The 26,710-nt window shown below is 39.6% G+C and overlaps 1 protein-coding gene across 2 annotated transcripts in view; it reads left to right on the forward strand.

Annotated features, from left to right (window-relative positions):
- The window catches only part of SCYL1 (SCY1 like pseudokinase 1), an 80,768-nt gene that overhangs the window by 25,587 nt on the left and 28,471 nt on the right, over nt 1–26,710 (forward strand). For both annotated transcript variants that reach the window (XM_053720137.1, XM_053720138.1), the window contains exons 9-14: nt 1,069–1,182; nt 22,579–22,734; nt 24,235–24,423; nt 24,541–24,616; nt 26,014–26,199; nt 26,288–26,421. In XM_053720137.1, coding sequence (XP_053576112.1) covers nt 1,069–1,182; nt 22,579–22,734; nt 24,235–24,423; nt 24,541–24,616; nt 26,014–26,199; nt 26,288–26,421 — 855 coding nt within the window. The remainder of the gene's footprint in view (nt 1–1,068; nt 1,183–22,578; nt 22,735–24,234; nt 24,424–24,540; nt 24,617–26,013; nt 26,200–26,287; nt 26,422–26,710) is intronic.

Raw genomic sequence — 26,710 nt, forward strand, 5'->3', positions numbered from 1 at the left:
AGTATCCTTCCTTAAAGGAGCAGCAATGCACTACTGGGAGGTAGCTGAACACATTGAATGAGTCGATTACAAGAGGCATATATGTGCAATCAGCAGCTAGCTCTCAGTAGTGCATATCTACTCCTGTGCCTACCTTGATATGCTATTCAACATAGGATACCAAGAGAACAAAGGAACTTTGATAAAAGAACTATATTTGAAAGTCGTTTCAAGCTAAATGTTCTATCTGAATCATGAAAGCGTAATTTTGACTTTACTCTCCCTTTAAAGTCATATCATTAAAGGGTTGTGAGTCTTAGGTCAGCTTTTTGCAGGTACACACAGTAGAGATATTGCTTGGGACTTGCAGAGCACTGCTGGTTCTGAGTGAAAAATTATCCAAGAGTCGCAAGACTCAGATGTGGAACCAACGCTGATGATTGGATCAGCTGCATTTTTCTGCTTGGGCCCAGCAGTGCTCTGCGAATCCTGAACGATATTTCTACTTTGTGTTTAACACCTTTGCGTGTAGTCTAGGGTCGATAGAGCATGTATGTCATTTTTTTTTACTGTAATGGCTCTTTAATGGGTTAACTCACAATCTTTACTGGAAGTAGTCCTTGAAGAAATGGCTATTCAGTGAAGTCTTGTTGGAAAGACGGAAGAACTGCACCTCACAGGGTCCTTACTCAGGGAGATGGATTTAGGGAAATAGTAGCATTTATGGTTTAAAAAAAATAATTTGTGTGATCGTATGAAAACACCTCAGCTGCTTTCATATAACGCTCATGATGAGATCACAATGTACACACCTGTAAATAGTTTTATAGCCATGAACCCCAATTGTGCGATTCGCTGCTACCACCCTGGTGATTCTATAAATACATTTTGCGAGTAACATCACGCTGTACAAAATCCGTTATCTTACAAAATGTATCAGATGTTTACAACGTCTTTTTGGTTAACACTGTAAAGCTTTGTCCTTTTTAAAGTCATGGGTTTTCATAACACTTGTTTCCAAATATTTAAGTAAAAGTTGTTTGTTTAAACTTTTTTCATTACTTTTTTTATTTCCTTTTTATGAGGAAGATGGAGAATTTTATCCAGTACTTGAATGAACCAACTGTCAACACTCAGATATTTCCACATGTGGTCCATGGGTTTATGGACACTAACCCTGCTATACGAGAGCAGACAGTGAAGGTAATATACTGGTCTTTCCATACAACTGTGCCATGCAGTGTACACCTGCGGCAATACTGTATTATATATATTCACTGTGCCAGTAGATGCTAAAATATTCTGCTTACCCCTTATGCTTCTCAAGAAACCGTATATGTTAAATAATGGTTAGTACTTTAAAGGGATACTGACGTTAAGATGAAACGTTCCTGATTCAGATAGAGCATTCAGTTTTAAAAGACTTTTCCTATTTACTTCCCATTGTGTACACACTTTCTGAGGCACTGTCTACTACTGAGCATGTGCAAGAGATCAGTGTATACATATATTAGTCTGTGATTGGCTGATGACTGTCACATGATACAGGGGGGCTGTCAAATTGAAGTACATTTTTAAATTTGTTAGAAAAAAATGTACTGCTTATTTAAAATTCATGGTAAGTGCTATTGCATTGTCTTTGTATTATGCACTTATTGCTTTTGCGATTCTACTGTATTTAATGTAACTTTGTTCCGGTTCAAAATGTCTGATATTTCTTCTACTGTTCCTTGTTCCTCGGAAGAATGACTGGGGGATGAGGGGAGTGGGAGGAGTATTTATGCCTTTTGGCTGGGGTGTCTTTGCCTCCTCCTGGTGGCCAGGTTCTTTGTTCCCAAATGTAATAAATGCAGCTGTGGACTCTTTCCATCAGGAGAAAAGGAAATTATCAGGTAAGCATAATTTATGTTTTTAACCCCTTGAGTGCTAACGACGGCTCAGAGCCGTCGCTAGCACTCAACTACCTTTTTTGGTGATCTGGGGGCTCCTACCCCGGCGATCAGGCTTGCATAGTGACAGGCAACTTTATTTAAAATTGAAAATACAATGTATAGGGAAAGGGGGCATGCTGCTTAGAAACCTGTATCTCAGGGATCTGAGAAGCTACAGACCCAAGACCCACCATTGGAAATGTAATCGCCTAACCTTTCCAATGGTATGAGTCTTGGGGATCTGGGGGGGGGGGGAAGAGTCAAAACATATTTTTTTTGTTAACAATAGTAAAAATTAGAAAAATATTAAATCCAGCTTAGCACTCAAAGGGTTAAGCAACTTTCTAGTTTACTCATATTATCAATTTTTCTTCATTCTCTTAGTATCTTTATTTGAATATAAGCTTAGGAGCCAGACCATTTTTGGTTCAGCACCTGGGTAACGCTTGATGATTGGTGGCTACATTTAGACTCTTTATTTGAAAAGCAAGAATGTAAGTTTAGATGCTGACCCATTTTTGGTGAACAACCTGTGATGTTCTTGCCGATTGGTGGATAAATTCACCCACCAATAAACACGTTCTCTCCAGAGTTCTGAACCAAAAATTGGCTGGCTCCTTAGCTTAGATGCCTTCTTTTTCAAATAAAGATGGCAAGAGAACGAAGAAGAAAAAATTATAAGAGTAAATTAGAAAGTTGCTTAAAATTGCATGCTCTATCTGAATCTCGAAAAAAAAAAAAAAAAAAATTGGGTTCAGTATCCCTTTGAGTCGGTCTCACTCTTGTCTATAATCCCCTAATTAATAGTGGGTCTGTGACTAGTAGCTCAATCAGGTTGTTCTCATGTAATGACACCAACCTCCGTAAAGCAGATGTCACTGTTTGTATTTTCCGAGGCACTTCTGCGTCGTATAAGACTCTGTTGGACATCCATTCAATGTCTCAAGTACATAACCACTTAAAATTAATGTAAAGTTTGCGGAATGAGTGCCAGGTTTTTAAAAAATCCTATTAAAAACAGGGGCACTTTCATTCATCAAACTTTAAATTTCACAGTTTTTTTTTAAATACGTTTTCTTCTTGAAAGCTTGGGGTAAAAAACAAGTGAGGGGAGCTGTGTGTATTTCAATACATAAATAATATGTGTTACCGTGACCTTTAAATGAGCTTCTCGTATTGGTTTCAAAATTCAATCATAATATATATTGCGCTGCGATAAGGTAAACAAATAGGTGAAAATTGGGTGAAAAATAGTGAAAATATGACTACAAGAGGTTAAAAAACAAAATATTTAATTGTTGCCATACAAAACAATATTGGACTAGATAAAATATTCTGATAGGATAATAAGTGGTAAAGAGCTCTATTACCTTGCGTATATTATATATTAAAATTCCTTAATCAAAAGTTAAAATTGACAATAAATTCACAATAAATTCATGCTATAGTGTTCAAAGCATATGATAAAAACAGATTAAGTTAAAATAATTAACGTAGGAGGTGGAAATAAATGTTCATCTGATGAATTGCAAGTATCTTTTGATGTGACTTTAAATGTGACTTTTAGTTGGAAATGAAATTACTCACAGTTTGCAGGAAATAGTTTTTCCAGGTGTCTGATTGGTTGAAACAGACAAGCCTTTATGTGAATAAAATAATTTTTCCGCTGTAGTTGAAACTTGTAGATAGAAATTGTAGATGAAGATAACAACTACTGGATGGTAAAGATGCTGAAACTGTTTACCTAAACTGGGTTTGCAGGAGTTTCAGTTGTTGATAAAACTTGGTTCTGTATATTTAAACTGTTATCTAAGACTTGGTTTGCAGGAGTTTCAGTTGTTGGTATGACTTAATTATAGAAACTGTTTACCTTGTATTTATTTGCTGGAGTTTCTATTTTTCTGGTTGCGTGATGTGTTTGAATGCCTCTCTTTGTAGGTGTCTGTTTGTAGCTGAAACTATATACCCTCCCAGGGTTTGCTGGAGTTTCAGTGATTGATGGTTGATCTGTAGTGAAACTGTTTACCTAGGAAAGGTTTGCAGGAGTTTCAGACCACCTGTTGGTTATAAAAATCTTTTCTTAAGAGTTGCTGGAGCTGTATACCTTTTTCAAGGTTTGCTGGAGCTTCAGGTCTGGTGAGTGTCCACTTTAAGTCTTGTGGTGCTCGGTGTATAGCAATCACCGGTAACAGATTTTTTCGTGTTCAATCCTGGGTAGTCTCAGATGCAGACTTGAGTTGTTGGAGTGCACACTAGGGGCAAATCTACGCGTTTCGGCTTCAGCCTTTATCAAGATGCCCAAGGTGTGCTGGTCTTGAGTTTTTAAAGGTGTAGGCGTGATTTCATTGGAGCAATTTGAAATCTGGATCAGCCAATCAGCAAATTGATTGGTAACTACATAGGTTTTTAGCAATTAGTTTAATTATGTTGAAAAAAGGACCTTAGTTTTACCTTGAACATAGGAAAATTGATAAATAAAATATGACATTTATAAAATAGGAAACAATAATAAAATATTTTGATAATTTTAATGGACATTTTTTTGAAATGTAAAAATGTTTAAAAAACTTCTTAACTTGTAGATATTAGAACAATTAAATATTTGTTGCCTCTTATAGTTGGGAGTTAAAGAGTTTTTTTGCAAAAAACGTATTTTAAAATTAATTGTGCGTGTCTAATTTCATTGATACAATATTTTTATTGTTATATTCTTTTCTTTGATGCATTATTTTGGACAGTTTGGTAAATGTACCATTGCTTTAATTTTGTAGCAGTCTTATTTGGATTTTATGGACTTATATTGGTCTCCCTTTAAATTTATATCTTTGAGTGCTAATGTGGGAGGTTCTTATATTCAAGTATAGAAAGGTATTAATTTAAAGAGGAATTTTTACTTATTCTATATGTGAGGATCAATTTATTTCACCTAAAATTTATAGGTGTATAATTTGTAATTTATAGTACAGATTAGTATGACGTTATTGGCTGTTTTTTTTAAATGAGAAAATGAAGATCAAATTCCATATTTAGTCTGTGGGGGTGTAGAGTTTTAAAAGAGTGGATATATTCTGCTTCTTTTCTCAGAAGTAGATTTTCTATGTTTCCCCCTCTAGGGTTTAAAATGATTTTCTGAACACCCCAAAATTTCATATGTCTAGTATTGCCATTATGGCATTCTGTAAAGTGTTTGTATAGAATTGTATTAGTAGCTTTATGCTCAATGTGATGTAAGTGTTCTCTAATGCGATCTCTTAGCATTCAACTAGTTTGGCCAAAATATTGATGGCCACATAAGCATTGTATGCAATAAATTACATTTTTGTCTGAGCAGCGGATAATTTCTTTAATATTAATATATTGTTTCGTGTTGTTTGATTGTAAAGATTTAGTTTTTGTAGAATATTTTTAAAATTTTTAGCTTTTTTAAAAATGATATCTGGTCTGTTTTTTAGTTTGTGTCCAATAATCTGGTCTTGTTTTATGTAGTGCCAGTGTTTATTTAAGATTTTTCTAATCTCTTGATGTTGGGAATTGTATTGTGTTATGAAGGGTATGAAGAGGGGATCTTCCTCTCTGTTGACATAATCTTTTTTTATTTTTGTTTTTTAAATTTGATCTCCGTTCATTTCAAGGACTCCCAATTTGTTTTTTTCTAGAAATTGTGGGTCGTATTTCTTTTCTTGAAATCTTTTTGTTAGTATTTCTGATTGTGTTGTAAAATGATTTATATCTGAGCAGTTTTTTCTGATTCTAATGTATTGATTTTTTGGAATATTTGTTTTCTATTTCGGTAGATGACAACTGTCATTATGAATGTAATTATTGGCATCAGTTTTTTTGAAAAAAGTTTTCGTGGTGATTTCATTGTTTACTATTTGTATTTCTATGTCAAGGAAGTGGATATTATTAGTGCTTGATTCGTGTGTGAAACTAAGGCCTAATGAATTGCTATTTATATCTTCTATGAATAGTTAGAATAATTCTGGTTCCCCTTTACAAATAAGGAACAGGTCGTCTATATATCTGTAATATTGCACAAGGTTCGCCCCCCAGGGACTGGAATGAATGTATTTGTTTTCAAAGTATCCCATAAATAAATTAGCATAGAAAGCTTCCCCAGCCCGTCGCAAGCCTCTTCATACGTCAGCAATGACGATTCCAGCATCCTCCAATCACAGCTTCCCCCCCAGGGGAATCATTACCTAAAGCAGCGTCGTGATTGGAGGAAGGTCGGTATCGTCATTTCTGACGTAGGAAGAGGCTTGCAACGGGCGGGGGGAGTGCTGGAGCGGCTTTCACGAAGAAAAGATAAGTATTTTAACAAAACCAGTGAAATGTAAAGTTTGATGAATGAAAGTGCCCCTGTTTTTAATAGGATTATTTAAAACCGGGCACTGGTACATCAAAATTTACATTCACTTTAAATAAAAGTCCCTATAAAAATGTTATATATATATATATATATGTATCTTATAACTACAGGCCTAGGTGCGAGACCGTGGCAATAAAACATTACATGCTGACAAAGTGTAATCCGCTTCGGCAGCTTTTCTCATAGTGATATATTATTTGGTTTACAAAATTTAAACCCAGAAAATTCCTAAAACCGTTTTCATATTTGTTTTCACAAAGATAAATATTTCATTAGCAACATGCACAATAATTACAAGTTTTAGCAGACTATGTTTATCTAACCAACTTGTATTTTTGTTTTGTTATTTCTTTTTAAAGACCCGATGAGTCCACGGATTTCATCCTTACTTGTGGGATATTCACCTCCTGGTCAGCAGGAGGAGGCAAAGAGCACCACAGCAGAGCTGCTATATATAGCTCCTCCCTTCTCTCCCACTCCAGTCATTCTCTTTGCTTACGTTAGTGATAGGAAGAGGTAAAGTGAGGTGTTAGATTAGATTCTTCAATCAAGAGTTTATTATTTTTAAAGTAGTGCCAGAGTGTGCTGCTTTGTTCTAGGGTGTAGCCATAGTCCATATCAGTCTCTGTAGTAGAGCTATTTGTGGCTTTAGAGCAATGGGAACTTGTGGGACATAATTCTCACTGCGCCTCCCATGATTTACTTGCTGCCCTTATCCTTTAGTCTGAGAGATGCATTGGCTCCGCATTTTTGATATCCTCAGGTTGATGTGAGGGAGAGGACCTCTCAAACATAGAAACATAGATATTGACGGCAGATAAGAGCCATAGGCCCAGCAAGTCTGCCCGACCTTACCTAACAGTATAAACTTATCTAGTTCGTAGGATAGCCCTATGCTTGTCCCATGCATTTTTAAAGTCCCCCACAGTGTTTGTTGCTACTACCTCTTGAGGAAGTTTATTCCATAAATCAATCACTCTTTCTGTAAAGAAGTGCTTCCTCAAATTACTTCTGAATCTACTACCCTTTAGCTTGAGCTCATGACCCCTTGTTCTTGAATTTTCCATTTTATGTAAAATACCCACAGCCTCAGTTTTACTAAACCCTTTAATGTACTTGAAAGTTGCTATCATATCACCTCTTTCCCTTCTCTCCTCTAAGCTATACATATTTAGGTCAATGAGCCTATCCTGGTAAGTTTTATTTTTTAGACCATGTACCATTTTGGTAGCCCTCCTTTGCACAGATTCAAGTTTGTTAATATCCTTCTGAAGATATGGTCTCCAGAACTGCACACAATACTCAAGATGAGGCCTAACTAATGATCTATAAAGTGGCATAAGAACCTTACTATTTCTGCTGCAAATACCTCTACCAATACATCCAAGCATTCTGCTTGCCTTACTCGCTGCATTACTACATTGTTTACTAAGTTTTAAATCATCTGAAATAATAATTCCCAAGTCCTGTTCCTCGTCTGTAACAGTCAGTAAAGTGTCATTGAGTCTGTAATTAACATTTGGATTTTTCTTCCCTAAATGCATTATTTTACACTTTGCTGTGTTAAACTTTAGACCCCAGTCGTTTGTCCAATCCTCCAATTGTTGTATATCACTTCTCATTTTGTCTACCCCCCCTGGAACATCCACTCTGTTGCAAATTTTTGTATCATCTGCAAAGAGACATACTTTCCCCTGTAGCCCTTTGCTGATATCGCAGATAAATATGTTAAACAAAACAGGCCCCAGAACTGACCCCTGAGGAACACCACTAGTAACAGCCCCCTCTGCTGAATGAACTCCATTTACTAAGACACTTTGTTTTCTGTCCTTAAGCCAGCATTCCACCCAGTTCACAATTTTTGAATCTAGACCAAGGAGATATAGTTTGTGAATAAGTTTATTGTGTGGGACGGTGTCAAATGCTTTGCTGAAATCTAGATATGCTACATCAACTGCTCCTCCCTTGTCTAATACTTTTGTTACATAATCAAAGAAGTCAATTAGATTAGTCTGACATGATCTCCCTGAAGTAAAACCATGCTGATTTTGGTCCTCTAAATTGTTTGTCTTTATGTAAGTCATAATTCTTTCTTTTAAGAGGCTTTCCATTAATTTCCCTACTACTGAAGTTAAACTAACTGGCCTGTAGTTGCCAGATTCTTCTCTACTGCCCTTTTTATGAAGGGGTATTACATTTGCTATTCTCCAATCATCTGGGACAGCTCCTGTTAATAGTGACTGATTAAACAGATCAGTTAATGGGACAGTTAGCACTGATCGAAGTTCTTTTAAAACCCTTGGATGAATATTATCAGGACCCACTGCCTTTGTAACATTTATTTTTGATAATGCTAACAAAACCTCATCCTCTGTAAAAAGATTACTGTTAAGCTTGTTTCTATTTTGCGTAGCATCCCTTAATGTAGACATTGTATCTTCACAATCTTTAGTGAAAGCAGAACAGAAGTAATCATTGAGACAGTCTGCAATCTGCTTATCTCCTTCTATTATTCTACCATCAACTGATTTCAATTTTACTATTCCTACCTTATTTTTTCTTCTTTCACTGATATATCTAAAGAATGTTTTGTCCCCATGTTTTACTGACTGTGCTATCTTCTCTTCTGCATGAGCTTTAACCTTCCTAATTAACTGCTTAGTCTTTTTTTGTTGGAGTCTCCATATTTTCATATCATCATCTGCTTGTGTGTGTCTGTAATTTTTATAAGCTATCTTTTTTGTCTTTACAGCATGTGCTACTTCTTTGGAAAACCAAATTGGTTTCCGCTTTCTTTTACTTTTACAGACATGTCTAATACAGTGTGCGGTTGCATCTAAAATGGCACCTTTCACAAATTCCCACTGTTCTTGAACCCCTGTAATAAGAGTTTTCCCCTTTAAATTGTTCTTTAGGTATTCTCCCATTAATGAAAAATCTGCCGTCCTAAAGTCTAAAACTTTTGTTTTAGTCTGGACTCAAGCCTGAGTTCTGCCTTACTGCCAGGCAGAAGTCAAGGTAAGTGCTACCTTTAATTTCTGGGGAAAAGGACTCAGAATTTTTCAATAAAAAAATAGCACACATTTCATCATAAAGGGCTATTTTTTGAGAGAATCAGTTCTTTATGTGGGGACATAATACCTTTATTTAATATGGGAAAGGTCTCAGGGATAGTGCGCTCAGTGGATTGACCGGTCTGTGCTAGAGTTGCATGAGGAGAATTCATGCGTTTCTATTGCAGACAGTGTTTTTTCTGGTAATCAGTTGCCTCATTTGTTAGTCATAATGGCAGAGTGAAGAAAAGACACAATAAAACCGTTGTGGACCTTGACGATCTTTTGTCAGATAGGAGCACTTCAGCAGAGTGCTGAAGTGCAGAGGATATTTGACTTTAACAAAACTGTTATTTTCAGCAAGAATAAAATAACAGTTTAAGATTTAAAGAGACAGTAAGATTTTTTTATAAGTGTTTTTGCACAAATAAATTTGATAATTTTTATTTGTTTTAATTAAGTGTTTTGTACAAATAAATTTGATAATTTTTATTTGTTTTAATTGTTTATCTGTAAAATGAGAACATTAACAAGAATGTCATTTCAGCAAGAATTAAAATAACAGTTTAAAATTTAAAGAGACAGTAAAGTTTTTTTTTTATAAGTGTTTTGTACAAATAAATTTGATAATTTTTATTTGTTATTTAATAAATTGCGTACAGACATAGACAAGGAGACTTGCAAGATGTTACCTGTGTTTTTTTATTTTGACGCTAATGTGGAACCACCAATCCCTTTCTGTCCTTCATGTTTTCAAAAGACTTTAAGTTTTAGGGATAAGATGTTTTCTGAGCCAGTCTTTTCTAAGGCAGATGTTGTCCAGTAGTACAATGTTGAAGATCAATTTATGCCGCAGCTTTCTCCACAAACGTCCCAAATTTTACCGCCCTCACAAGCAGTGCCCTGTGCTTCCACTATAGTCCCTTCGAGGATTTCATTACAAGACATAGCTTATCTTATGTCTTCAACTATTTCTGATGCCCTTTCTGCTTTTCAAATGTTGCAGGGCAAACGTAAGTTTACTTCCTCTACGGACTCGGAGGTTGTAACCTTTAGGTTTAAGCTAGAACACCTCCACCTGTTGCTTCGGGAGATTTTTAGTTACCTTAGACGACTGTGATTCCACAGTAGTGGTGGCCCCTTTATAGTCTAATAAATTGGACAAATATTTACTTACTCAGACATATTTCCTGTTCCTAAGCGAGCTTCGGAGATCATTACTAAAGAATGGGAGAGACCAGGTATTCCCTTTTCTCTCTCACCTATCTTTAAGAAGATGTTTCCCATAGCTGATGCCTTCAAGGAGGCTTGGCAGACTGTTTCTAAAGTGGAAGGGCCTGTTTCCACCTTAGTCAAGAGAACTACTATTCCCATAGAAGACAGTTGTTCTTTCAAAGATCCTATGGATAAGAAGTTAGAGGGTCTACTTAAAAAGATTTTGTTCACCAGGGTCTGCTATTGCAGCCTGCTGCGTGCATTGCTACCGTCACGGGTGCGGCAGCATACTGGTTTGATGTTCTATCTTAGTCTCTCAGGACCGAAACTCCCTTGGAGGAGATCCAAGACAGGATATCAGCTCCGAAGCTAGCTAATTCCTTAATTACAGACGCTTCTCTTTAATTCATCAAACTGGCAGCTAAAAGTTCAGGTTTCTCTGTCCTAGCCCGAAGAGCCCTATGATTACATCCTTAGTCTGCGGACGTGTCGCCTAAGCTTCTAGCGATTCCTTACAAGGGGAAGACCTTGTCTTGCCCTGGCTTGACGGAATTTATTTCTGATATATCGGGAGACGAGGACCATCTACTCCCTCAGGATAAGAGAAACAAGCAAAAGGGACTACAGAATAATTTTGTTCCTTTGAAATTTTCAAGGGCAATTCTTCCTCTTCCTCCTTTACGCAGGAACAATCCGAGCCTGCATGGAGACCCAACCAGCCTTGGAACAAGGCCAAACAGTCCAAGAAGCCTGCTGCTGTTTCCAAGACTTCATGAAGGGCATGCCACCGATCCGGGTCCAAGATTATCTGCAAACCAGATAAAGAAGGAGGCGTTCTTACATTGTGTAAAAGACCTCTCTATCATGGGAGTGATTGTTCCCGTCCCAGTAAAGGAACAAGGTCAGGGTTTTTATTCCACCCTGTTTGTGGTCCCCAGAAAGGGAGGGAACCTTCAGACCAATTTTAGATCTCAAGGGTCTAAACAAATTTCTCAGAGTTCCGTCCTTCAAGATGGAAACTATACGTTCCATTCTCCCATTGATCCAAGAGGGTCAATTTATGACAACTGTAGGTTTAAAGGACGCGTATCTACATGTTCCCATTTACAGGGATCATCACAAGTTCCTAGGGTTTGCCTTCCAGGACAAGCACTTCCAGTTCGTGGCTCTGCCTTTTGGTCTGGCCACGGCTCCAAGAATGTTACCTTCCTAAGAACTCACGGGTGGAAGATAAAGTTAGGAAAAAAGTTCCTTGACTCCAAGTACAAGGATAATTTTCTTGGGAACCATAATAGATTCTCTATCCATGTAGATCTTTCTGACAGAAGTTAGGAAATCAGATTATTGATACTTGTCTAGCCCTTCAGTCCTTTCTTTGGCCGTTAGTGTCTCAGTGCATGGAGGTTATCGGGTTGATAGTGGCAATGGATATCATCCCATTTGCTCGGTTCCATCTCAGACCTTTGCAGCTAAGCATGCTCAGACAATGGAAAGGAGCTAATGTAGCCTAGTGGTTAGCTTTGTGGCTTTGCAGCTCAAAGGTTGTTGGTTCGAATCCAGGTGCTGGATGTCCATTTTACGGGGATTAGGCAGACTTGTCTCCTCAGATAACTCTGGAGCAGGAAACAAGAGATTCTCTTCAATGAAGGTTGTCTCTGAATCATTTTTCCCAGGGAACCTGCTTCCGCAGACCGTCTTGGGTGATTGTGACAACAAATGCCAGCCTTTTAGAGTGGGGAGCTGTCTGGGGCTCTCTAAAGGCTCAGGGACTTGGACTTAGTCAGAGTCTGTTCTTCCTATAAACACCCTGGAACTGAGAGCGATCTTCAATGCTCTTCTGGCCTAGCCTCAGTTAGCCTTGGCCAAGTTGATCAGGTTCCAGTTAGACAACATAACTTCAGTAGCTTACATCAATCTTCAGGAGGAACGAGGAGTTTCCTAGCAATGAATGAAGTAACCAGGATAATTTAGTGGGCGGAGGCTCATTCTTGCTACCTGTCAGCGTTCCACATTCCAGGGGTGGACAACTGGGAGGCAGACTGTCTGAGCAGACAGGCCTTTCATCCGGGGGAGTGGGAACTCCATCTAGAGGTGTTCTCCAGCCTGATTCTCAATTGGGGTCAGCCGGAGTTGGATCTCATGGCATCTCGGCAGAATGCCAAGCTCGGGAGATACAGGTCGAGGTCCAGGGACTCCCAGGCGGAACTGATAGATGCCCCGGCGGTTCCTTGGAACTTCATTTTAGCCTACCGTTTTCCTCCGTTTGCTCTTCTTCCTCGGGTAATTACTCGAATCAAACAGGAGAGGGCTTCGGTGATCCTCATAGCACCGGCCTAGCCTCGCAGGATTTGGTGTGCAGATCTGGTGGAGATGGCTTCTCTATCTCCTTGGAGACATCCGTTGAGGAAGGGCCCTCCTACATCCAAATCTAGTTTCTCTGAAGTGGACTGCTTGGAGATTGAACGTTTAATTTTATCCAAGCAGGGGTTTTCTGACTCGGTCATAGAGACCATGGTTCAGGCTCGTAAGCCTTTAACTAGAAACATTTATTATAAGATATGGCGTACATATCTTTATTGGTGTGAATTCAAGGGCTACTCATGGAGTAGAGTTATGATTCCCAGAATTTTGTCTTTTCTCCAAGACGGATTGGAGAAGGGTGTATCCGCGAGTTCCCAAAAGGGTCAGATCTCTTCTTTATCTATTTTGTTACACAAACGTCTGGCTGATGTCCCAGATGTTCAATCTTTTTGTCAGGCCTTGGTTAGGATCAGGCCTCTGTTCAAACCAGTTTCTCCTCCATGGAGTTTTAATTTAGTTCTTAAGGTTCTTCAAGGGGCTCCGTTTGAGCCCATGTATTCCTTAGATATTAAGTTGTTATCTTGGAAAGTTTTATTTCTTCAGCTCGAAGAGTGTCTGAGGTTTTGGCGTTACAATACAATTCGCCTTACCTTATTTTCCATTCGGATAAGGTAGTTTTATGTACTAAACTAGGGTTCCTTCCTAAGGTTGTTTCAGACAGGAACATTAATCAGGAGATTGTTGTTCCTCCTTTGTGTCCTAATCCTTCCTCTCAGAAGGAAAGGCTTCTGCATAATTTGGACGTGGTTCGTGCTTTGAAGTTTTACTTACAAGCAACTAAGGACTTTCGTTAGTCTTCTTCTATATTTGTAATTTTCTCTGGAAAACATAAGGGTCAGAAAGCTGCGGCTACCTCTTTCTTTTTGGCTGAAGAGTATAATCCGTTTTGCAAATGAGACTGCTGGACAGCAGCCTCCTGAAAGAATTACGGTTTATTCCACTAGGGCTGTTGCTTCCTCATGGACATTCAAAAATGAAGCTTTTGTAGAACAGATTTGCAAGGCTGCAACTTGGTCCTCTCTTCACACTTTTTCTAAATTTTACAAATTTGATACTTTTGCCACAGCTGAGGCTGTTTTTGGGAGAAAGGTTCTTCAAGCAGTGGTGCCTTCTGTTTAGGTTCCCTGTCTTGTCCCTCCCTTATCTGTGTACTCTAGCTTTGGTATTGTATCCCACAAGTAAGGATGAAATCTGTGGACTCATTGTGTCTTTAAAAAGAAAAGAAAATTTATGCTTACCTGATAAATTTGTTTCTTTTTAGACACAATGAGTCCACGGCCCGCCCTGCTCTCTTAAGACAGGTTGTGGGTTATTGTAAACTTCAGACACCTCTGCGCCTTGGTTTTTCCTTTCTCTTCCTAACTTCAGTCGAATGACTGGAGTGGGAGGGAAGGGAGGAGCTATATATAGCAGCTCTGCTGTGATGCTCTTTGCCTCCTCCTGCTGACCAGGAGGTGAATATCCCACAAGTAAGGAGAAATCCGTGGACTCGTGTCTAAAAAGAAACAAATTTATCAGGTAAGCATAAATTTTCTTTTTTTGCTTTTCATATTATAGAATATATTTCTCCAACATTGGTGTGTCCTGTCCACGGCGTCATCCATTACTTGTGGGAAATATTCTCCCCCACAGGGAAAGGCAAGGAGAGCACACAGCAAGAGCTGTCCATATAGCTCCCTCTCTGGCTCCGCCCCCCAGTCATTCTCCTTGCCGCTCTGAACAAGTAGCATCTCCACGGGGATGGTGAGGAGTTTGTGGTGTTGTAGTTTTTATTCTTCTATCAAGAGTTTGTTATTTTAAAATAGTGCTGGCTTGTACTATTTACTCTACAACAGAAAAGTGATGAAGATTTCTGTTTAAGAGGGCTATGATTTTAGCACAAGTAACTAAAATCCATTTCTGTTACCACGCAGGACTGTTGAAACCAGAGAACTTCAGTTGGGGGTAACAGTTTGCAGACTTATCTGCTTCAGGTATGACTAGTCTCCTTCTAACAACACAGGCTAATGCTAGATGACAGTCATTTTTCCCCTCAAGGAAAACGGTAAGCCATTTTTCTTTCACCTCAGCAAAAAAAGATAACAGGCTTCCCCTTTTTGATTTTTATGCTGGTAGACACTGTCAGGGGCCAAATCGATTGTTTTTTCTTACAATATGATGGCAATTGAAATGTTTTATAAGCTCATATACACTTGGGGACGTTTTTTATTGATCTGGCTTGCTTTAGACACCTAAATCTAGTCAGGAAGGCCCCTTCACTCTAGTGTACTGAGGGAGGAGGCCTCATTTTGGCACTTCAGTTAATTTCAAGGCAGTGCATGCAGTTCCATGTGAGAGGGTCCTGTGGCTCAGAAAGTGACTCCAGAAGGCTTATTTCTGTGGATGATTGACCCCGAATAAAGGTAAAAGCTGCAGCAATGCTGTAAGCAGGGATTGTGGTGTATAAAACCGGTTAAATCCAACAATTAGCTCCGGTTTGCTTGTTTTAAGAGCTAGAGTCTCCATATTTGCTGTGCAATACTTTCTAAGCATTAAGACACTGGGGTCCAAATTTCAGAAAAATCGGATATATCCTTCATAGTTTTTTGAACATTCAGAAATAAAGTGTGTCTTTTTATTATTTAAAGAGACAGTAACGTTTTTGTTTAAAATCGTTTTTATTGCATTGTTTGCCTGCCTAAATCTGTTTAACATGTCTGTGCCATCAGATAACCTATGTTCTGTGTGTGTAGAGACAAATGTGGTTCCCCCTTCGAGTGTTTGTGATAATTGTGCCATAGCGTCCAAACAAAATGAGGACAGCTCTGTTACATTTCATAATGTTGCCCAAGATGATTTATCTAATGAAGGTAGTGGGGATAGTTCTACATCCTCTCCTTCTGTGTCTACACACCAGCTTTGCCCGCGCAGGCGACACCTAGTGCGCCAGTGCTTATTTCTATGCAACAATTAACAGCAGTAGTGGATAATTCTATAGCAAATCTTGTATCCAAACTGCCAGCATTTCAGAGAAAGCGTGATTGTTCAGCTTTAAATACAGATAAAAGGGATGAACAATCAGACGCTGACGATGCTTTATCTATTTTACCCTCACATCAATCAGAATTGGCTGTGAGGGAAGGGCTGTCTGAGGGTGAAATTTCAGACTCAGGAAAAATGTCTCAACAGGCAGAACCTGATATAGTAGCATTTAAGTTTAAGCTAGAACATCTCCGCGCTTTGCTAAAGGAGGTATTAGCTACTCTGGATGACTGTGATTCTATGGTAGTACCAGAGAAGTTGTGCAAATTGGACAAATTTTTAGAGGTCCCAGTGCACGACGACGCTTTTCCAATACCCAAAAGGGTAGCGAACATAGTGGAAAAGGAGTGGGAGAAGCCAGGTGTACCCTTTGCCCCACCTCCTATATTTAAGAAAATGTTTCCCATAGTAGACCCTAGAAGGGACGCATGGCAGACGGTCCCGAAGGTTGAGGGAGCTGTTTCAACACTAGCGAAGCGCACCACTATTCCTATAGAGGACAGCTGCGCTTTCAAAGATCCTATGGATAAAAAATTGGAAGGATTGCTTCAAAAGATTTTTGTTCAGCAAGGGTTCATCCTTCAACCAGCTACGTGTGTTATTACTGTCACTTCAGTGGCGTCCTTTTGGTTCGAGGAACTAGAAAGGTCGCTCCAGAAAGAGACTTCCTATGAAGAAGTCATGGACAGAATTCACGCATTAAAATTAGCTAATTCCTTTATATTGGATGCCGCCTTTCAAATAACGAAATTGGCGGCGAAAAACTCAGGTTTTGCTATAGTAGCACGGAGGGCGCTTTGGCTGAAATCCTGGTCGGCAGATGTGTCGTCCAAGACTAAGTTACTTAATATTCCTTTCAAGGGTAAGACCCTTTTTGGGCCGGAATTGAAGGAAATTATTTCAGACATCACTGGGGGTAACAGGATAGGCCTTTTAAGGCTAAGAACAAGTCTAATTTTCGTTCCTTTCGCAATTCAATTTAATAACTCCACTGCCGCTAGACAAGAAGGTAACGCGGCCCAGCCCAAACCCGCTTGGAAGCCCATGCAAGGCTGGAACAAGGGTAAACAGACCAAGAAACCTGCTGCTGCTGCTACCAAGACGGCATGAAGGGGTAGCCCCGATCCGGGACCGGATCTGGTAGGGGACAGACTATCTCTCTTCGCTCAGGCTTGGGCAAGAGATGTTCCGGATCCCTGGGCACAAGGGATACCTGCTAGAGTTCAAGGGACTTCCTCCAAGGGGAAGGTTCCACCTGTCTCGCTTATCTTCAGACCAGATAAAGAAACAGGCATTCTTACATTGTGTAAGAGACCTATCAAAGATGGGAGTGATAAACCCAGTCCCCTCCGGGGAACAAGGTCTAGGTTTTTACTCAAACCTGTTTGTGGTTCCCAAAAAAGAGGGAACTTTCAGGCCAATTCTGGATTTAAAGATATTAAACAAGTTCCTCAGTGTTCCATCCTTCAAAATGGAAACCATTCGGACAATCTTGCCGACAATCGAGCAGGGTCAATATTTGACTACCGTGGATCTAAAGGATGCGTATCTGCATATTCCAATCCACAAAACTCATCATCAGTTCCTGAGGTTCGCCTTTCTGGACAAACATTACCAGTTCGTGGCTCTTCCATTCGGTTTAGCCACCGCTCCCAGAATTTTCACAAAGGTGCTAGGGTCCCTTCTAGCGGTCCTAAGGCCGAGGGGCATCGCTGTAGCACCTTATCTAGACGACATCCTAATCCAAGCGTCGTCTCTTTCCAAAGCAAGGGCCCACACAGACATTGTGTTGGCTTTTCTCAGATCTCACGGGTGGAAGGTGAACATAGAAAAGAGTTCACTGTCACCGTCCACAAGGGTTCCTTTTCTGGGAACAATAATAGATTCTGTGGAAATGAAGATCTTCCTGACAGAAGTCAGAAAGCTAAAGCTTCTAAACGTTTGTCGAGTTCTTCATTCTATTCCTCAACCCTCCATAGCTCAGTGCATGGAAGTAATAGGACTAATGGTCGCAGCAATGGACGTGGTTCCTTTTGCTCGAATTCATCTAAGACCATTACAGCTGTGCATGCTCAATCAGGGGAATGGGGACTATACAGACTTGTCTCCCCAAATTCAAGTAGACCAGGTAACCAGGGACTCACTTCTCTGGTGGTTGACCCAGGATCACCTGTCTCAGGGAATGAGTTTCCGCAGACCGGAGTGGGTCATCGTCACGACCGACGCCAGCCTCTTGGGGTGGGGCGCGGTCTGGGACTCCCTGAAAGCTCAGGGCCTATGGTCTCGGGAAGAGTCGCTTCTCCCGATAAACATTTTGGAACCAAGAGCAATATTCTATGCGCTCCTGGCTTGGCCTCAGCTAGCGGAAGCCAGGTTCATAAGATTTCAGTCGGACAACATAACGACTGTTGCGTACATCAATCATCAGGGGGGAACAAAGAGTTCCCTAGCGATGAAGGAAGTAACCAAGATTATCCAATGGGCAGAGAATCACTCCTGCCATCTATCTGCTATTCACATCCCAGGAGTAGACAACTGGGAGGTGGACTATTTGAGTCGTCAGACTTTCCATCCGGGGGAGTGGGAACTCCACCCGGAGGTCTTTGCTCAGTTAACCCAATTATGGGGCATTCCAGACATGGATCTAATGGCGTCCCGTCAAAACTTCAAGATTCCTTGCTACGGGTCCAGATCCAGGGATCCCAAGGCGACTCTAGTGGATGCATTAGTGGCGCCTTGGTCGTTCAACCTAGCGTATGTGTTTCCACCGTTTCCTCTCCTTCCCAGGCTCATAGCCAGGATCAAACAGGAGAAGGCCTCAGTGATTCTGATAGCTCCTGCGTGGCAACGCAGGACTTGGTATGCAGACCTGGTGAATATGTCATCGGCTCCACCATGGAAGCTACCTTTGAGACAGGATCTTCTAGTACAAGGTCCATTCGAACATTCAAATCTAGTTTCTCTGCAGCTGACTGCTTGGAAATTGAACGCTTGATTTTATCCAAGCGTGGGTTTTCGAATTCTGTGATAGATACTCTGGTCCAAGCCAGAAAACCTGTGACTAGAAAGATTTACCATAAAATATGGAAAAAATATATCTGCTGGTGTGAATCCAAGGGATTCTCCTGGAGTAAGATTAAAATTTCAAAGATTCTCTCCTTTCTCCAAGAAGGTTTGGATAAAGGGTTGTCAGCTAGTTCTCTAAAAGGACAGATTTCTGCTTTATCTGTCTTGTTACACAAACGACTGGCAGCTGTGCCAGATGTACAAGCTTTGGTTAGAATCAAGCCTGTTTACAGACCCATGACTCCTCCTTGGAGTCTAAATTTAGTTCTTTCAGTTCTTCAAGGGGTTCCGTTTGAACCTTTACATTCCATAGATATTAAGTTATTATCTTGGAAAGTTCTGTTTTTGGTTGCTATTTCTTCTGCTAGAAGAGTTTCTGAATTATCTGCTTTGCAATGTAATCCACCCTATCTGGTTTTCCATTCAGATAAGGTTGTTTTGCATACTAAGCCTGGTTTTCTTCCAAAAGTTGTTTCCAACAAGAATATTAACCAGGAAATAGTTGTTCCTTCTCTGTGTCCGAATCCAGTTTCAAAGAAGGAACGTTTATTACACAATTTAGATGTTGTTCGTGCTTTAAAGTTCTACTTAGAAGCAACAAAAGATTTTAGACAAACCTCATCTTTGTTTGTCGTTTACTCTGGTAAGAGGAGAGGTCAAAAAGCTCTCTCTCTCTCTCTCTCTCTCTGTCTCTGTCTCTGTCTCTGTCTCATTCTCTCTCTCTCTCTCTCATTCTCTCTCTCTCTCTCTCATTCTCTCTCTCTCTCTCATTCTCTCTCTCTCATTCTCTCTCTCTCATTCTCTCTCTCTCATTCTCTCTCTCTCATTCTCTCTCTCTCATTCTCTCTCTCTCATTCTCTCTCATTCTCTCTCTCTCATTCTCTCTCTCTCATTCTCTCTCTCTCATTCTCTCTCTCTCATATTCTCTCTCATATTCTCTCTCATTCTCTCTCATTCTCTCTCATTCTCTCTCATTCTCTCTCATTCTCTCTCATTCTCTCTCTCTCATTCTCTCTCATTCTCTCTCTCTCATTCTCTCTCATTCTCAGATTGGCTTATGAGACTGCCGGACGGCAACCTCCTGACCGAATCACAGCTCACTCTACTAGGGCTGTGGCTTCCACTTGGGCCTACAAGAATGAGGCTTCTGTTGATCAGATATGTAAGGCAGCGACTTGGTCCTCTCTGCACACTTTTGCCAAATTCTACAAATTTGATACTTATGCTTCTTCGGAGGCTATTTTTGGGAGAGAGGTTTTGCAAGCCGTGGTGCCTTCCATTTAGGTAACCTGATTTGCTCCCTCCCTTCATCCGTGTCCTAAAGCTTTGGTATTGGTTCCCACAAGTAATGGATGACGCCGTGGACCGGACACACCAATGTTGGAGAAAACAGAATTTATGCTTACCTGATAAATTACTTTCTCCAACAGTGTGTCCGGTCCACGGCCCGCCCTGGTTTCCTAATCAGGTTGAAAAATTTTTTCTTTATCCACTACAGTCACCACGGCACCCTATAGTTTCTCCTTTTTCTCCTAACCGTCGGTTGAATGACTGGGGGGCGGAGCCAGAGGGGGAGCTATATGGACAGCTCTTGCTGTGTGCTCTCCTTGCCTTTCCCTGTGGGGGAGAATATTTCCCACAAGTAATGGATGACGCCGTGGACCGGACACACCGTTGGAGAAAGTAATTTATCAGGTAAGCATAAATTCTGTTATTTAAGTGATGGTAAATCTGAACATTTAAAAAACGCTATGATTTACCTTCGCTAAAAAAAAAAAATTGGTTACTTGCTATAGTCAGTGGCTCCGGCCGCCCGTAGCACCGCGCTCTTCTTCTATAAGGTGACATTTCCACCTCTAAACCAATAGCCGTGCGTGTCATCTGACATCCTAGCACGGCTATTGGTTTAGAGGTGGAAATGTCATTTCATTGGTAAAGAGCGCTGTGCTGTGGTCGGCTAAAACCGCTGACTTTAGCGAGCTGCTGCGGAACAGAAAGGGTGAGTTAAGCATTTTTTTTTTTAAGCGATGACTGAAACTACTGTTTTGATTTTAGTAATGGTAAATCCTAGCATTTTTTTAAACGCTTTGAATTATCACTTTACTATCACTTTAACATCAGGGCCAGACCTGGAAATTTGTAATCTTTATTAAAATTGTAATAATATGAATTATTATTAATTTCCTAAGGGTGCACAACTTAAAGGGACACTGAACCCAAATTTTCTTTTGTGATTCAGATAGAGCATGTAATTTTAAGCAACTTTCTAATTTACTACTATCAAATTTTCTTCATTCTCTTGGTATCTTTATTTGAAAAGCAAGAATATAAGTTTGGATGGTGGCCCATTTTTGGTGAACAACCTGGGTTGTTCTTGCTGATTGGTGGATAAATTCACCCACCAATAATCAAGTGCTGTCCAGTGTACTAAACCCAAAAATACCTTAGATTCCTTCTTTTTCAAATAAAGATAGCAAGAGAACAAATAAATTCATAATAGGAGTAAATTAGAAAGTTGCTTAAAATTGCATACTCTATCTGACTCACAAAAGAAAAAAAATAGGTTCAGTGTCCCTTTAAACAAAATAAAATCACCAAGAGGCCTTCATCCATAAATATCTATCCAGCAACTGGCTTCCAAAATCATTTTTTTTAGACAGTTTCCTTCTTTGTTTCTAGATTCTCAGCAGAGTTCTGAGTACACAATAAAAAAAAAAAATAGGTAAATAACAATGTCCTATTGCTCCTGAGGACACAGGTACCAAACATGTATATGTCCTAGTTCTACATAAGTTTGTTGTTTTCATGACATAACTAAAAAATCGATCCCTTTAGTTATTAGGGCTGCATAATCCCACTCATTCAGTTTTTAACCCCATAAATGTGTACAGGTCTTAAGTGCACACGGTTAACCCCTTAACATACCCTATAAGTAAGGGGTTAATTAGCATCTGCAAGCCCGCATTATAGCCGAATGCCTCCTGGAGTGAGTATCACTATTACTGGCATAAAAACCCCTTGATGATGTGCAACGTAGAGGATTACGGCGTGTCGTTGAGGAATAAAGAATCCTACAAAGATTTATGTCAGTCAGTACCTAGGGATGAATAGGATTACAGGACCACTAAACTTAGTAGAATAACATAATTAGTAAATGCATAATAAAAAGACTATGCAAAAGCACTTAGTTTGACTTTCAAATGAGTAGTAGATTGCTTTCGGAAAATTTTAAAGTTTATATTTTTTTACTCCCACTGCATCATGTGACAGCCATAAGCAAATTACAAAATTCATATACGTATATCCTGTGAATCTTGCACATGCTCAGTAGGATCTGGTGCCTCAGAAAGTGTAAATATAAAAAGACTGCACATTTAGATAAGGGAAGCAAATTGGAAAGTTGTCTGAATAATGAAAGTTTAATTTTGACTTGAGTGTCTCTTTAAGGGGTACATCACAATACTTTAGAGAAGCTCATCAAATTATTTATATACAAAAATCTCCACAAAATTTTATGGTGTGTTTTTATAGAAAAACTATTCAATAAAGTTTTCTAAAAACTTTAACTGTTTCTCTTTAGTCCATGCTGCTGCTGGCTCCCAAACTGAATGAGAATAATCTCAACGTGGAACTGATGAAACATTTTGCTCGGCTGCAAGCACGGGATGACCAGGGACCCATCCGATGTAACACGACAGTATGTCTGGGCAAGATTGCACCGTACCTCAACCCTACTGTGAGTACCCATCAGGCTGAATCTTGGTTCTGAAAGCCATTACTTTTGTAATATTGCAGTTATACTTAATCTAGGCTTGCTAATGTCCCTCAAGGGGACTTAAAGGGATAGAAAGGCTAAAGTGTAATATAGAAGCATTTTTGCAATAGCAAAAATGCTTCTAGTGGGTTATTACTGGTTTCCTGCGGCATATGCGCATATGCTGTGAATGTCCCATGCAACAACATTCAAACACCACACCTTATTAGAAAGACTTCACTGGCACAATACACACCACTGCCAGTTCGCTGCGAGCACAGGGGAAAACTTTACTGAAGTATCTTTGTCTGATCCCACCTAGTAAGGTCAGTCCACCCCGGAAATATCAGGCAATTCTCCTCTGAGCAATGAACATGACAATCCCAGACAATCGTTTCGCCTTTCTTGGGCCTCATCAGGGAGTTGCAACCATATTCCACTAAGCACACTTGGCAAGGAGTCCACGTCTGGTTTCCCCCATCACTCAAAGGGAGACTTCCCCAGGGTCATAATACAAATGCACACAGATGCTCTCTACCAGGAACGAACAACAGATCAGTAGCGAGTTACCACCTAGTAGCAGCCTCTTTTAGCCCAATTGATTCCAGTATTTGTTTGTGAAAATTTAAAAGTACATCTACAGTAGACTCTGTTATTTGGAACTCAAGCAACCGGCACTCTGAAGCAACCGGGAAAAAAAGGAAACGTGTTCGAACATAAATGTGCTCTATAACAAACAAACAGTCCGGATCTTGTAGATAGACCAAAATACAGGCACAGTAATTGATGTCTCAGGATTTTGTTCTGCTACACGAACCCTTCCCAGCCGTATTACACACACACTCAATACCTCTCCGGTGGCCAGTCTTCTACTAACCGCTGCAGGGTACAGCGTTTGTACTGTCTGTCTAATGAGATACCTTTCCGGTCGGTAGTGTATTTCCTGTTGAAGTACACCTCAGAGTGATGATAGGTCCTGTCGTCACTTTGCGTCTAGTGTGCGCCTCTACCTCTCCGCAACCGGCTCCTGTCCATCACCAATGATATAAAAGATTTGGAACAATAGAAAAAATGAAGGTGCCCTGGCTCAAGGGATAATAATTAAAGTAGTATCAAGTAAATACAGCGTTTATAGTAAAATCTGGGTTATAGAACTAGTTAGGCCTATTTTTAAAAGTAACTCTCAAGCAACCAGAAATACACTTATCCGGAATCTACCAATCCCCATGGGTGCCGATTAATTGAGAGTTTACTGTATTTGCATGTTACCTGTGCTATACTGTTGTGCATCAAAGGTAGATAGCTTATATTGCAATTAGTGTACATACCTGGTCTTATTGATGATGCTGTTTGATTAAATTAAAAGGTCTATGCATTTTAATATTCTAAAAAATGATTTGTCTACTAAAATAGATGTTTTTGTATCATTTTGCCTTATCAGTTATTTGTAGAGTTATTTTGTAACATTTTGCCTTCTTCCAGACACGGCAGAGAGTCCTGATTTCTGCATTCAGCAGAGCCACCAAAGACCCTTTTTCCCCATCAAGGGCGGCTGGTGTTCTCGGTTTTGCTGCCACGCACAACTTTTACTCCATGAATGACTGTGCGGGGAAAATCTTGCCTGTTCTTTGTGGGGTCACAGTAGATCCTGAGAAAAGTGTCAGGGAGCAGGTGAGATGGATCTATGAATGGTCTCAGTATACTGGTAAAGGGCAGATTCCTGTGTTTTTAGTGCAAGGTTTTCACCCTTCCTGTTCACTTGTATTTTTTATTTTTATCTTTTATTAGGCATTCAAAGCCATACGAAGCTTTCTGGATAAGCTAGAATCTTTATCAGAGGATCAGTCACAACTGGCAGACCTTGGTGAGTGACAGATTCATTAAAGATCTTCTATACATACACTTAAGGAAGGTAGTGTATATGCCATGATTTTGTAGAATTTGACTTAAAGGGACATTAAACACTTTGATATGGTAATATAAAATGATAAATTGTGTGTGTGTGTGTGTATATGTATGTATATATATATATATATATATATATATATATATATATATATATATATATATATATATGTGTGTGTGTGTGTGTATGTATATGGGTGTGTGTATGTATGTATATGGGTGTGTGTATGTATGTATGTATGTGTGTATATATATATATATGTGTGTGTGTGTATGTATGTATGTGTATATATATATGTATATGTGTGTATATATATGTATGTATGTATGTGTGTGTATATATATATATATATATATATATATATATATATATATATGTGTATATATGTACATATTCTATGATCAAATATGGTGCCTTCTGTTGGTATTGAAGAAAACAGCAATGCTTAAGAGCAGCAATGCACTACTGGGAGCTAGCTGGATTGGAGGCCCCTTATCATTGGCTCACTAGGTGTGTTCAGCTAGCTCACAGGAATGCATTGCTTCTCCTGAACCTACCTAAATTTACTTTTCAACAAAGGATACTTAGAGTACAAAGCTAATTTGATCATAGAAGTAGATTTGAAAGTTTTTTATTTTTTTCAGTTGCATACTCCATCTGGATCATGAAAGTTTTATTTTGACTTTACTGTACCTTTAATGCGCTGGTATAAATTAAATAGAAATATCACATGATTCTTAAAATGTAAATGTGATTATTTGATGAATATTACTTACATAGTGTAATGTGATTCTATTAAAGGGACAATCGACACAAATACATTTTAAAAAGATAGATAACGCCTTTACTACCCATTCTCCAGATTTGCACAACCAACATTGTTATATTAATCTACTTTATACCATTTTAAACCTCTAAATGCCTGCTTGTTTCTAAGCCACTACAGACAACCTCTTATCACATGGCTTTTTATTTGCTTTTCACAACAGGAGACTGCTAGTTCATGTGGGATATATAGATAACATTGTGTTCACACCCATGGAGTTGTGCAGGAACCAGCACTAATTGGCTAAAATGCAAGTCAATAGATAATAAATAAATAGCCATGTGATCAGGGGTCTGTCTGCTTAGATACAGGATAATCACAGAGGTAAAAAGTGTATTATTATAACTGTGTTGGTTGTGCAAAACTGAGGAATGGGTAATAAAGGGATTATCTATCTTTTTAAACAATAACACTTTTGGAGTTGACTGTCCCTTTAAGGCTATAATATATCCTCTTAAAGGAGCTTGCTAAGTGAACACTGATAGCTTCTTTACTATAACTGGTCTGACTGTTATTTTTCTTTGTGCAGAGAAAGATGTCCATGCGGCTTCAACAAGCCCAGGTGTGACAGGGGGATGGGCTGGATGGGCCGTCACTGGAGTATCCTCCTTGACCTCAAAATTCATCAGATCTTCTGCAACAGGTGGACAGGAAGCCGTATCTGCTGGCGGAGTTGTGCCAACACCCGCTGCACACACTGAGCCTAGCAAGCCAGGTTATTAGTACAGCTCATAACCCTCTTCACACTCTGTTACAGGATTTATTTGTGTAGTAAAATTATAAGGATGTTTTTCTTGTATTAGATGCAAACCCTTCGCCACCTGCACCTACTTTGACCACAGCCCCATCATACCAGCAAGAACCTGAGGAGGAGGATAGAATGAAAGATGACAGTCCTTTAGACCGATGGGATGATGAAGACTGGGGGAGCCTAGAGGTGAGAGCAGCAGGTGTCAGTCTCCATCTATTCCTTGTTTGACGTTATGTAGACAGAGGGCACCTTGTTGTCCTCTACAGACATCATGATGGGGAACCAGAGGTCCTACCATAATAGTCTTACCACCTGAGTCGTGATGATGTCACATGCAGTTGAGAAAAGCATAAGACTTTTATGGAGGTCCTACATCTTCTTGTTGGTGCATACAACCCTGCATTAGAGGAAAATCTGTACTTTAAAGTCAGTGTTGCATACCCTGTAGTAAAACACTAGGATGGTCTACAGCACC

This window comes from Bombina bombina, chromosome 7 (assembly GCF_027579735.1).
Source record: "Bombina bombina isolate aBomBom1 chromosome 7, aBomBom1.pri, whole genome shotgun sequence".
NCBI lineage: Eukaryota > Metazoa > Chordata > Amphibia > Anura > Bombinatoridae > Bombina > Bombina bombina.